Source organism: Balaenoptera ricei, chromosome 3, assembly GCF_028023285.1.
Source record: "Balaenoptera ricei isolate mBalRic1 chromosome 3, mBalRic1.hap2, whole genome shotgun sequence".
NCBI lineage: Eukaryota > Metazoa > Chordata > Mammalia > Artiodactyla > Balaenopteridae > Balaenoptera > Balaenoptera ricei.
In genome coordinates this window covers 64,292,138-64,306,632 of record NC_082641.1, presented here as the reverse complement: position 1 = coordinate 64,306,632, position 14,495 = coordinate 64,292,138, and the positions used below count along the sequence as shown (strand labels likewise).

Below are 14,495 nucleotides of genomic sequence, written 5' to 3'. Positions count from 1 at the left end.
TTAGTCTTGTGTCAATCCTAGGAACATTTTAGGGACTGTGGTTGTTTGAGCCTGGTTGTAAAGTCATCCTGTGGGACTCAATTGAGATTAGACAGCTGACCTTAAGTACTGCAAGGACTGATGACTGACTTAGTCTGAATCCTCCAGATTAAGAAAAACTAGAACTAGAAATTTGAAGTTACAGAAATATTTCAACTCTTTTACCTACTAGAGCTGTCCATCTATGGAAAAGTCTATCCTAGGAAGATAAGAACCACTTTCAGAAATAGGCTGAAGATAGATGTTGATCAGAGATTTAACAAAAGAGATTCTCTTTATTGAATAGTCTTTAAAGTCTTCTCAATTTTGAAGGTTGTTTGAGACAGGCTTTACTTATTAACAATTCTAGATTCATTGGGACAAGTTGAAAACTAATGATTGAAATTACATTTTTTTAAAACATCTTTATTGGAGTATAATTGCTTTACAATGTTGTGTTACTTTCTGCTGTATAACAAAATGAATCAGCTATACATATACATATATCACCATATCCCCTCCCTCTTGCACCTCCCTCCCACCCTCCCTATCCCACCCCTCTAGGCAGTCACAAAGCAACGAGCTGATCTCCCTGTGCTATGCAGCTGCTTCCCACTAGCTATCTATTTTACATTTGGTAGTGTACATATGTCAATGCTACTCTCTCACTTTGTCCCAGCTTACCCTTCTCCCTCCCTGTGTCCTCAAGTCCATTTTCTACATCTGCATCTTTATTCCTGTCCTGTCCCTAGGTTCATCAGAACCATTTGTTTTCTTTAGATTCGATATATATGTGTTAGCATACGGTATTTGTTTTTCTCTTTCTGACTTACTTCACTCTGTATGACAGACTCTAGATCCATCCACCTCACTACAAATAGTTCAATTTCATTTCTTTTTATGGCTGAGTAATATTCCATTGTATATATGTGCCACATGTTCTTTATCCATTCATCTGTCAGTGGACACTTAGGTTGCTTCCATGTCCTGGCTATTGTAAATAGTGCTGCAGTGAACATTGTGGTACATGTCTCTTTTTGAATTATGGTTTTCTCAAGGTATATGCCCAGGAGTGGGATTGCTAGGTCATATGGTAGTTCTATTTTTAGATTTTTAAGGAACCTCCATACTATTCTCCATAGTGGCTGTATCAATTTACATTCCCACCAACAGTGCAAGAGGGTTCCCTTATCTCCACACCCTCTCCAGCATTTATTGTTTGCAGATCTTTTGATGATGGCCATTCTGACCGGTGTGAGATGATACCTCATTGTAGTTTTGATTTGCATTTCTCTAATGATTAGTGATGTTGAGCATCCTTTCATGTGTTTGTTGGCAATCTGTATATCTTCTTTGGAGAAACGTCTATTCAGGTCTTCTGCCCATTTTTGGATTGGATTGTTTTTTGATATTGAGCTGCATGAGATACTTGTATATTTTGGAGATTAATCCTTTGTCCATTGCTTCATTTGCAAATATTTTCTCCCATTCTGAGGGTTGTGTTTTTGTCTTGTTTATGGTTTCCTTTGCTGTGCAAAAGCTTTTAAGTTTCATTAGGTCCCATTTGTTTATTTTTGGTTTTATTTCCATTTCTCTAGGAGATGGGTCAAAAAGGATCTTGCTGTGATTTATGTCATAGAGTGTTCTGCCTATGTTTTCCTCTAAGAGTTTTATAGTGTCTGGCCTTACATTTAGGTCTTTAATCCAGTTTGAGTTTATTTTTGTGTATGGTGTTAGGGAGTGTTCTAATTTCATTCTTTTACATGTAGCTGTCCAGTTTTCCCAGCACCACTTACTGAAAAGGCTGTCTTTTCTCCATTGTATATTTTTGCCTCCTTTTTCAAAGATAAGGTGACCATATGTGTGTGGGTTTACTTCAGGGCTTTCTATCGTGTTCCATTGATCTATATTTCTTTTTTTGAGCCAGTACCATACTGTCTTGATTACTGTAGCTTTGTAATATAGTCTGAAGTCCAGGAGCCTGGTTCGTCCAGCTCCGTTTTTCTTTCTCAAGATTGCTTTGGCTCTTTGGGGTCTTTTGAGTTGCCATACAAATTGTGAAATTTTTTGTTCTAGTTCTGTGAAAAATGCCATTGGTAGTTTGATAGGGATTGCACCAAATCTGTAGATTGTTTTGAGTAGTATAGTCATTTTCACAATATTGATTCTTCCAATCCAAGAACATGGTATATCTCTCCATCTGTTGGTATCATCTTTAATTTCTTTCTTCAGTGTCTTATAGTTTTCTGCATACAGGTCTTTTGTCTCCCTAGGTAGGTTTATTCCTAGGTATTTTATTCTTTTTGTTGCAATGGTAAATGGGAGTGTTTCCTTAATTTCTCTTTCAGATTTTTCATCATTAGTGTATAAGAATGCAAGAGATTTCTGTGCATTAATTTTGTATCCTGCTACTTTACCAGATTCATTGATTAGCTCTAGTAGTTTTCTGGTAGCATCTTTAGGATTCTCTATGTATAGTATCACATCATCTGCAAACAGTGATAGTTTTACTTCTCCTTTTCTGATTTGGATTCCTTTTATTTCTTTTTCTTCTCTGATTGCTGTGGCTAAAAATTCCAAAACTATGTTGAATAATAGTGGTGAGAGTGGGCAGCCTTGTCTTGTTCCTGATCTTAGAGGAAATGGTTTCAGTTGTTCACCATTGAGAACGATGTTGGCTGTGGGTTTGTCATCTATGGCCTTTATTATGTTGAGGTAAGTTCCCTCTATGCCTACTTTCTGGAGGGTTTTTTTCATAAACGGGTGTTGAATTTTGTCAAAAGTTTTTTCTGCATATATTGAGATTATCATATGGTTTTTATCCTTCAGTTTGTTAATATGGTGTATCACATTGGAAATTACATTTTTGAATTTCAATCATCCACATGACTTCTTAGCTTTATTTTCACATTTATTAAGTGTTAGTTTTAGTGGCGCAAATTTAAATTTTGATTGTCAGGCACACATTTCAAAAAGGATCTTCTCCATTTCCAAAAAAAAAAAAATTGCTATATTATCCCTGCAGCTTTGGGTCCTATAAATATGAAGAATCTGACATCCAAGGGAAGAACAGTTCCACCAAGGGATTCTATCACAGTCCTCTGAAATGGAAACTGTGATAACCATCTAGTCATCCCAGGCTCCTTCATAAGAGAAAAAGGGGTCATGACGTTCATTGGAATAGTTCTCAGTACTACAAATAGGAGCTAGAAGGAATATGGGTGGAATTTGAGCAATTCACTGGGGACTCCCTTGTATTATCATAGCCAGTGGTAAATATAGGTTATCACAATCCCACACAGGCAGAAGCATCAATGCCTCAGAATTCTCAAGAATGAAGAGATGGAGGTACACCACCAGGTACATTCTTGACATTTCTGCCCACAGCTGTTGGAAGGGACAGCCTAAGGTGTCACATGACCCCACTGGTTCCCTTCCTCCCCAACAGCAAAGTGGACCAAGGATGGACAAGTGACTGAAAGGAACAAACTGGGATGAACCAATGGGGCTTTCTCTCAGTAATCTGAATTTGTTCTGTGGAGCACTGGAGTCCATGACCTCCCACTGCTGACGACCCTGTCTGAGTTCTTGCCTAGGACAGTGGTCTTAGTTCTTAGCCTTCCTGCAGCCTAGATGTTCAGCTTTTCCCTTAATTTTCTGGATATGTCTCCTTATGGTAACTTCCTCCCTAGCCTCAGTTATTGGAGTTAATTTGAGTAGGATTCTATTATTGCATCCAAAATGTTTCTGACCAAGACAGTACCTAAAGCAGTATCAGTTGAATCAAAATGGAAAATATCGTCCAGAAATAAGATAATCATTATCAGAACAAGGACTGCATGGCTCACACAAAGAAAGTTCCAACTCATAGGGCAGCTTTGGCACCTAAGGATTCAGCTTTGAAGAGAGTATCAGGAGACAGTGTCTTCATCAGTGACCATAGCATGTCACATAGGCTCTTTAGAACAATGCCTGGCATATAGTATGCATTCCAAATTTTTGTTGCTTCTTATCATCATAAATATGAGGATAAGGAATTTTGAAAAACTAGAAAACTTTGATAAATTGGTGAGACAATGGTTATAATTATTCTCTTTCCCCTACAAAGTTCCAAATAGGTCATTTATTTAATACATCCCTTTTAACTCGAAAACAACTTAAATATACTTTTGCACTGTTTGAATTTTTAAAAACCACCTGCATATATATTTTTTCAATTTAAAGACTAATAGGAAATTCCCTGGCAGTCCAGTGGTTAGGACTCTGAGCTTTCACTGCTGAGGGCCTGGGTTTGATCCCTGGTCAGGGAACTAAGATCCCACAAGCCGTGCAGTGCGTCCAAGATGAAAAAATGTAAAAAAAAAGAGACTAATAAAACTTTTTCAAGAACTGAATACATAGAGACGCAAAATATATTTAAATGTACTACACACATTTTATAGCTTAAACAATGCTAGAATGATTAAAGCAGAAATGGCATTAACCTTTAATCCATATATGCTGAACACCTAAAACATTTTGAGACATTCACACTTTTTGGTCTTAGAACTCCTTACAGTCTTTGGGACTTCTCTGGTGGTACAGTGGTTAAGACTCTGCACTCCCAATGCAGGGGGCTCGAGTTCGATCTCTGGTAAGGGAACTAAAGATCCTGCATGCCACAGCTAAAGATCCTGCATGCTGCAACTAAAGATCCCACACGCTGCAATGAAGATCCCTGCAACAAAGATCCTGTGTGCTGCAACTAAGACCCAGCAAGGCCAAAAAAAAAAGAAGTCCTTAACAGTCTTAAATATCAGGACCTCAAAGGCTTTTTGTTGTTGTTTTTTGCTTTTTTTAAAAATCTAGGTTATGTGTATGTTTACTACATTAAAATTTAAAACTGAGAATTTTTAAAATATTGTTTTAAAGTGACAAACCCATTACATGTTAGCATAAGTATTTTACGAAAAATAACTACATTTTCCAAAATATATTTAGTGAGAAGAGTGGCAGTGTTTTATGTTTTTGCAAATCTCTTTAATGTTTGGCTTAATAGAAAACAGCTGGATTCTCTTCTGTGTTTCTGCTTCAATCTGTTGTAATGTTTAGTTGAAGCATATGAAGAAAATATGGCTTCACACAGATATGCAGTTGAAAAAGGAAGAAATAATAGGCTTTTCAGATAATTGTAGATAGTTTTCCTTGATACTATACTCAAGCTTGGTAAGTGGTAGTTTCTTAGAATGTTAGTTATAATGTAGAATCTGAAACCACACCAAGGAACTTCCATTTTCTGTTACACTAAATTTCACTGCTCTGTCTCGCACTTTGAATGGATTCCTTACCCAAGCGAGACCTTATAATATTGTGCATGAGTCATTTGGAAAATATTGATTCCTTGAGTTATGCAGACCTTCCAAGTGTTGACACATTTCACTATATACCATAAAAAAATAGTATTTATTAATATCACCACTGATATCAAAGTCTTTTAAGTATTGGGAATTGTCAAGCTCACAATGATGGGTTCAAGTTTAGTCAAATTCTAATTTTTCATGTAAAAACTCAGGTTTCATCATTGGCAGCAGATACTGTCAGTTCTTTTCCTTCAAGCGACAAGCTTGCTTTGTTCATTTTTGAGAAAATATCTGCCAAATACCCAAGACTAAGTAACTGGTCTGTCAGTTGTTCTTTCAAGTATAAATATTTTTTTCATGAAAAAAATGGCTAGTTCAGTTTGCAACAAGGGCTTTTCTTTAATACAACCACTGAACTTCAGTATACAGCAGAATTGTACTATGCTTAACTCACATTCTGTCACATGAAATATTAAAAAGATGTGTACTCCGGGTCAAGATTTACTAAAATTAATAATTTTTGCTGAATCATTGATGATATTCCTGTCTTTTTTGTTTTGTTTCTAGTGTGTGGGGCAGTGAAGAATATGATTGATAGCTGATGCCATGAATTTGATTCATACTAAGGCATCCACAATTTAACCTGACATTCTTTTTTCCACCATCACTGCAAATGTCAACACAGTGAAACAGGCAATTTCACAAGTGGCTTTGACCTCATCCATCTTCTAAAAGCATCTCAGGGGAACTGAGGGGTTTGTGGGCCACAGTATAAGAACAATTGGCCTAAGAGAATTATTGAGGTTTTGTGTCATCCATCCATCCATCATTTGATAAAGGCCTATTCTGACCAGGTATCATAAAAATGAGTAATTTCTTCCCCCCAGAACAGCACAGTTGAGGGCAAAATACAAATGCGTAAAATAATTGTAATCTAGCAGAGGATGTACATCAGGAGAAAGCCCTGGGGAAGTCTTGAAAGACTCTTTACAGGAACCTTGACTTACGGGCAGAGCTCAACAGGCTCTGTGAAGAGGTCACGCCCTTCAACTTTAATTCAGAATTTTTTGATTAGCTCTTGAATTCACAAGTGGCAACAGACTCTCACAGCAAATATTTCAATTGAATTTTCTGAATTCTTACTACATGATGTGACCCCAAGAAAGGGATAAAGAAGAAAGGGACAATGACCAGCCTTTATGAAAATTCTATAGCAACAACCAAACCTGGAACAACTCAGCTGCCAGATTTAGTCAGACTGGTCCCTTTCACAAGCAGAAGCATAGAAACAAAAGAGCCTCCCTAGAGGACAGGAGGCTGGGTGAGCCCTTTTCAAGCCCTGCCTGTTTTCTGTCTACTCTGATGGTTAGACTGAGGCGGGGGGGTGGGTAGCTTTCATTGTTTAAAATTATGACATAATTAAAAATATGTAGTAAAGTAGCAATTACGGGGGCAGGGGGCTGTAGTTCTTTAAGAAACCGATAGAATTAAAGAGCATCCTTTCTGAAGTCAGAGTGGGAGGTGAGTTCAGAGGCAGGAAGATGGGGTTTTCATTTTTCTTTACAAATTGGTATAAAGTAGCAATGTCAACAAATCACTGAGAAATATCACTACACCTGGCCTCTGTTCTATCCTGTTTGGGTCAGTAGCACCACCTGACGCTCTGGTACCCAAGCCCAAAATATGTATATTAGACTCTTCCTTCTCCCCCATACTTCCCATTCAACTAGTTTACAAACTCTTACAAGTTCTCCCTTCTTAACCTTTCCTCTGTTTCTTGAGCCTTCCCATCCCCTTTTGTTACCACCTTAATTCAGGGCATCATCTCCTTTCTCTTCAAGAATTCTAAGGCTCCTTCTCATGCCACTGGAATCACCTTTGCAACACTCAAAACTGGTAACGCTTCCCTGCTTAAAATGGTATGATGATTCCCACAGCCTGAGAGAAAAGGAACAAACTCCTTAGCTTGGAAAGTGAATCTGGTCCCTGCCTAAATGTTCAGCTTCGAAATACAGTGCCTCCACAAACTTTTTTGAACAAGTCAGATCAGGCTCTTTTCCACTTAAGAGTTCCTTTGCTCACATGCCTCTGTCTGAAAGGCCCTTAGCTCTGTCTACCTGGTGAATCTTACTTAACACAACTTAAGTATTCTCTCCCAATTAGAAAATACTGCTGTCTCTCACCACAACCTGGTATATAGTTCCATCATAGGAGTTACAGCAAATATCCAACTTACTGTTAACAAGTCTCTCTCCCCCTACTAGATGGTAAGATCCTTGGGGTAGGAATCATTTCTGAATTATTTGCACAACCTTAGCTTATTAGACATTAATTAGATGTCCCCTTCCCTCCCCCCCAGAGTTCCTATTGAGCCCTTAAGTCCTGTTACATGTCTCCCTCATGAAAGACACAAGTGACTGGACAAATTAAGGTCCCTGGACCAAAGGATGGCAGTCCAAAGGTACGAAGAAGAGAGAGAAGCAATCACAGTGAAGGGTAAGAGTGACACTCATGGGGGATGGGGGACACTGGAACAAAGACCCTGAGTTCCTGCTGCTGGGGTGCCAAGAGCTCCTGGATCCTGCCCCACTTCTTCCAAGACCTGGTTATCAGCTCTTCTTGGTTTCACTAATTCATTATACTCCCATTTTCTAGATTAAAAAGTACTTCAGTGCTACTAGTCTCATCTCTCTTTTTAACACACAACTATTTTCCTTGCATGGATTCATGAATTTATGATTGTAAGAAGATAGTAAGCTCATATTAGGTAGGCTCCCATCTTAAATTTCAAGATGAGGAATATAGCGTTTTTCTATATATTCACTAGGTATTTAGTTTTTTTTAATTACAAGGAAAAATCCATGACCCTAGCTCCAACAAACAAGCAAATAAACAACCTGTTCTGAATAACTTGCAACAGTTTTCAACTGGATAAATGAGTATGTATCTGGTTGATTAGCAATCACATCACTCTTACAGGGCCATAAGCTACTGCACCTTTAAAAGCTCTGATTTTTTGAAAAATTGGATCTTGTACAAAAGTATCTTCTAGGACTAGGATTGCCCTGCCAGGCTTGGGAAACAGCACTTGGATGCTATGGGATCTTAACAGCAATACATTAGACCTAAGAAGCTGGAGAGAAAAAAATAAGTGGTACTAAACCATTTACTTACTTTTGTGTCTGTGAACTTCTTCCCAAGTATTTAATAATAATATCTTACAATTTTATATGTCAATTATATCTCAATAAAGCTGAAATTTAAAAAAGGAAAGAAATAATTGCCTACTCCGAAGTCATGAAAACATTCTCCTTTATTCTCTTCTAAATGCTTTATAGTTTTAGCTTTCACTTTTAGGCCTAAGAGTCAACTCTAATTATTTTTTGTATATGGTGTGAAGTAGGAATCAATGTTTTCCTTTTTCCATAGGGACCAAAATCCATTAAAATTTTACTTTTTGGGACTTCCCTGGTGGTCCAGTGGTTAAGAATCCACCTTCCAATGCAGGGGACACGGGTTCGATTCCTGGCCAGGGAACTAAGATCCCACATGCCACGGGGCAACTAAGCCCATGCACTGCAACTACTGAGCCCGCCTGCCACAACTAGAGAGCCTGTGTGCCACAACTACTGAGCCTGCGTGCTCTGGAGCCCGCATGCCACAACTAAAGAAGCCTGTGTGCTGCAACAAAGAGCCCACGCACCATAACAAAAGATCCTGCATGCTGCAATGAAGATCCCGCGTTCCGTAACTAAGACCCGACGCAGCCAAATAAATAAGTAAATAAATAAATATTTTTTAAAAAATTTACTTTTCAACAGAGTACATTTTATAATTCTCTTATATAATTTTTATTCCTGAGAACACTTTAAAATATAGCTTTAAATCTTAATCTAAATGACACTTAGTTGATAAATTTCTCAATATAAAGGCATTTTGCCTTAAGACTAATACTTTAAAAAATATTATTAAGAATAAAGTAGTAAAGTTAATCTTCTGGTCAAATGAATTTGATTTCAAACTTAATTAAAATGCAATGCATTTATAAATTCAGCTCTCTTTGTAAAAGCAAAGCATGGTCATTTTAGAACATTTATAATGTAAACATTACTTTTTACTATAATTTTAAGAGTTATTTGTTGCAATTATTAACATTTTATAATTATGAAATTGCATCTTTTGCTGTTGGCAAACAACCATAGAAAGTGAAGTTTTAGGTTTTACTTGACAAATAGCACCATATTCAGTTGTAGCTAAAATTTAAAGTGGAAATATGATCATTTTCTTGAAGTATTTATATGTGTACAATGTTCATGTTATATGTCTTACTGCTATCTATCTATCTACAATGGATATGATCACATAAGTCTAAAAGAAGGGAACTATCTGTTGAGCACTTGCTATGTGATGAGCATTCAGCTACAAGCTTCCATTGCATGAATCTCCCTTAACCTTCACAACAACCCTACAAGAGAAGCCTCATCCTCTGCGCCCCTCCCCCATTTTATAGATGAAGAAATCAAGACTCAGTGAGGTTAAATATTTCCCCAAATCTATGGCTATTAAGGGACACAGGTGGTGCTGTAAGGGAAGTCTATCTGAATTCAAAACCCAAGCTTTTTTCTCTACATTGCACTACTTTATTCACTGGGAGAAAATGGTTGATAAAAGATAAATTACATATCTTAGGACATTCACTGGTAAATTACTTTTCAATAAATCAAAGAAGCAACATGTTTTTCTGAATACCTTGCTCAGGACTATGCCAGGCACTGTAAAGACAATTAAGAATGCTCTCTTACCATAAAGGACTTTATAATCTAGCTGAGGAAACATAAATACTATGTATGACACAATTAGTGAAAAATATTAGTTGAAATTAACTGTTAAAGTAAGATCTGGAGACTACAGATGGTGTAGCTGTTTTTGAAATGAAGGATTGTGTTGAGGACACTGAATTAACTTTTAGAGTGGGACCACATTAGGAAGGGTCTTGAAAGAGTAAAATTCAATAAAGTTGAATTTAAGAATCCCCTAGAGATTTCTGATTTGGCATAAAGAAAGAGGTGTTTTTTAAAAGTTTTTTTTTTTTTTCCAGCAGAAATATTCAGGGTATCTTTGAGTATGAGGAATGAAGTCATGAAGAACTAGTTTTTGAAATTCTAGTAGTAGAACAAGGGCCTGAACCAAGGTGATGTTGGTGAGAAACTTGAAAATCAAATGATATATTACCAGGATTAAAATTCTGCTCTCCGATAGTATTTTGCTCACTCTAGATATTATGATCAAAACAAAGAGTACAAAAAACATATATGGCTGTCGGCATACTCCCAAAAATATGGAAGTTCTAGATACATCTAATTTAATCCGTATTGTTTTCGGTAAATAGACTTGATCTTGTTATAAGAAAGCTGATCATCCCTGTGAAAGTTAAAAACATTTTTAAAGCCCTCTTACTCTTTTGTAGTCTCTGAGTAACTAGTTCTCCAGGAAAAAGGGAAGAGGATGGCATATTTTTATGAAATCTCTATAATGCTAGTGCCAACAAAATGTGATTTAATAGCTGTATGACATGTGGATTCGTTCAATTATCTTCAGTATACCAAAATTTTTTTATAAAGAGTTTTAAAGATTCATTTTCCTAAATTATTGTTATACTAGCCCAATGAAATCTCTTCTTTCCAAATATTTTAGGTAAGTACAGTATTATAAGGACATAAGCCTAACAGAGTAAGCACTCAATAAGTGTTTTTTGATTGGATGAACTGGAACATAAATCAATCATCATAATTATATGGTAATCAATTCAGACCAAAGCAAAGAAGGATTATGAAACCAAAACATGAAATAATTTAGCAGAATTTTCATCTTAGAGATTAATTTTGATTCCAATGGCTTGTTTAAATTCATGGTTTTGTGGTTCCAAGATGTCATAGAAAACTCTTTTTTTGTCAAAATGGCCTCTAATAAAAAGTAAATCTTCAGTGGAATAGCTATCGTTATTTCCAGTCCAAACAGTCAGGCTGTACCTGCATTAAAATAAAACAGAATTATATAGTTAAAAGAGAAAGATAAGAAACAGTGATGAAGAATTCCAATAAGCCTAAAAACAGTTACTCTCATTTGTCTCTAACCCAAATTCACACAGAAGAAAAAATTAATTAGCACTGGTGGAACTATATTTTCCTGTTTCATTCCTTCATCAACATCAAAGGGACTAGACAGAATAAAATTCACACTGCTGTTGCCTAAATTAGGTACCCGCCGTATCTGAATTAATGTTAAATGGCTTTAGAAACCCAGACTGGTAGCACTAGAAATGGGTCCAATTTTGGACAAAAGAACTGAGGAGATTGTGTTGCTGATCAAGGAATCTGTTCCCTACACAAAAACCACAGCTCTAACCTCGTTTCTTCAGTAGCCAGGCCACAGTCAAAAGCACGACTGGAAGGGACAGTGAAGAGACACAAATGTCACTGACGTTCCCAACATTCATATTCACTTATAAGTGGCCCCGCTATCCCTTCTGGGGGTTTTCTGTATGAGATACAAGAATGCCAAGAGATGTCACTAAGAATGCCAAACAGAATAAACCTAGATCTATTTCTGGAGTTAAAAAGCAATAATAATATATGCAGATTTATTATGGATATAAGAATATTTTCAGAATTGTAATGTTACTTAAATCGTATATTTTCATTTCTTCCTGTGACATTACGATTACATTACTCTAAGTTTAGAGAAATGCAAAGCTGTTAAGTATTTTCATATTTATTTTCCTCATAAACATGTCAGAATCCAGGGAAAATCTCCAAAGCAGTTCTTCTGCTAATGATAAGAAACAGTCTAACCAATGTATATATTCTTGTTATACTGACACATTACTGTCCTTAAGGATGATGACACCATTCTGGAAATGTAACAAAGGAAAGTACTTTGGATTTTGTTCCATAGTAGTATTATGTGACAAACCAAAAAGAATTTTAAACTACAGTAGGGAACACAGAAAAAAAAAATGAGAATTACTTTAAAAACTTATATTTTTGCTAAAATGGCATTTTTATTACTTTATTTGAGCACCATGGTGACAAACGTTATAAAAAGACAGATATGAATTTAGGTTAAAAGAAGCTATTCATTTTATTTCCAGTGTTATTTTGCCTCTTTTAATCCCCCGCTACTGAATTTAAACTAAAAGTAGGAAAAATAAAATTGACTAAGGGTATTTTAAATGCGTTCATTCAAATCAATTCTCAGGTTTCATTTTTAAAGCTCTTTTCATTGTGAAGTAACATGTATAGGAAAAGATACATAAAACATAAATGTAAGTTTTAACAAATTATTATAAAATGAACTCCAGTGTAACAAAACACAAATCAAGAAAAAACACTGCCAGCACCTCAGGAGACACTTGTATATCACTGCCCCATCACAACCTCGCCTTTCCCCCGGAGTCCTCACAACCTTGTCTTTTGGGTTGCCATCTTCTTGCTTTATTTACCACCTGTATAACCATCCTAGACAATACAGTTTAATTTTTGCCTGTTAATGAATTTTATATAAATGGAATCATACAGGATATAATTTTTTTGGTCTTGCTTCTTTTGCTGAATATTGTTTGTGACATTTATCCAAGTTAAAACATGTAGCTACAGTTTATGCATTTCTTTGGAAAACAGTTTAGCAGTATCTACTAAAGCTGAAAATATGAATACCCTATGACCTAGAAATTCTATTTCTAGAAATTCCTTTCTGATATAACCTTTATAAATGCAGGCATATTTGCACCAGGATGTGTGTGTGTGTGTGTGTGTGTGTGTACATTTATATATATGAATGTTCACAGCAGCAATCTTTCCAATAGCCAAAACCATGAAATAATCCAAATGTCATTCAATAATAGAATAAACTGAATGATGTTGAATGTTTTGCCTGTGTTCTCTTCTAGGAGTTTCATGGTGTTATGTCTTATATTTAAGTCTTTAAGCCATTTTGAGTTTATTTTTGTGTACGGTGTGAGGGTGTATTCTAACTTCACTGATTTGCATGTGGCTGTCCAACTTTCCCAACACCGCTTGCTGAAGAGACTGTATTTTCCCCGATTGTATATTCTTGCTTCCTTTGTCGAGGATTAACTGACCGTAGGCGTGTGGGTTTACTTCTGGGCTCTCTATTCTGTCCCATTGATCTGTATGTCTGTTTTTGTGCTAATACCACGCTATTTTGATTACTGTAGCTTTGTAGTATTGTCTGAAGCCTGGGAGTGTTATGCCTCCTGCTTTGTTCTTTTTCCTCAGGATTGCTTTGGCAATTCTGGGTTTTTTAATTGTTCTAGTTCTGTGAAAAATGCCATGGGTAATTTGATAGGGATTGCATTAAATCTGTAGATTGCTTTGGGTAGTATGGCCATTTTAATAATGTTAATCCTTCCAATCCAAGAGCATGAGATATCTTTCCATTTCTTTGAATGATCTTCAATTTCATTTATTAATGGTAAACAACAAAGCTTTAATGGAATATATTACTAGAGAAATTTTTGTAACGTTGGGGATGGGAAAGAATTCTTAAACAAGACACAAAAATCACTAGCCATGAAGGATATGTTCGAGTAATCTGAACACATTAAAATTCAGAAATTCCTTCCATCAAAAGATACCATGAAGAACATGAACAGGTTAGGCACAGAGTTGTGGAAGATTTTGGTAAATCAAAAGGGCTCTAATACAGAATTTATAATGAACTTACCTATGAAATAGAAACAGACTCACTGATATAGAGAACAGACTTGGCAGTTGCTAAGGGGGAGGGAGCCTGGAAGAGGGATGGATTGGGAGTTTGGGATTAGCGGATGCAAACTATTATATACAGAATGGATAAACAACAAGGTCCTACTGTATAGCACAGGGAACTATATTCAATATCCTGTGATAAACCATAATGGAAAAGAATATGAAAAAGAATATATATATGCGCATGTGTGTATATATATATGTATAAATGAATCACTTTGCTGTACAGTAGAAATTAACACATTGTAAATCAACTATACTTCAATAAAATAAAATTTTTTAAAAAGCTTTGTTGTTTACACCTTTCATATTTAATAAAAGACTCTGAAAGAGACGAAGAGAAATCCAA

General features: G+C 36.1%; 1 protein-coding gene across 3 annotated transcripts in view; it reads right to left on the bottom strand.

Annotated features, from left to right (window-relative positions):
* Positions 1-9,243: 9,243 nt before the first annotated feature.
* FAM151B (family with sequence similarity 151 member B) overlaps positions 9,244-14,495 on the bottom strand; it is a 36,312-nt gene continuing 31,060 nt past the window's right edge. For 2 of the 3 annotated variants that reach the window (XM_059916661.1, XM_059916662.1), the window contains one exon: positions 9,244-11,386. In XM_059916661.1, the coding sequence (XP_059772644.1) occupies positions 11,227-11,386 (160 nt within the window). In that variant the 3' untranslated portion in view covers positions 9,244-11,226. Of the gene's footprint in view, positions 11,387-11,762; positions 11,895-14,495 lie in introns of all 3 variants that reach the window. The other variant, XR_009502338.1, reaches the window with a different exon arrangement.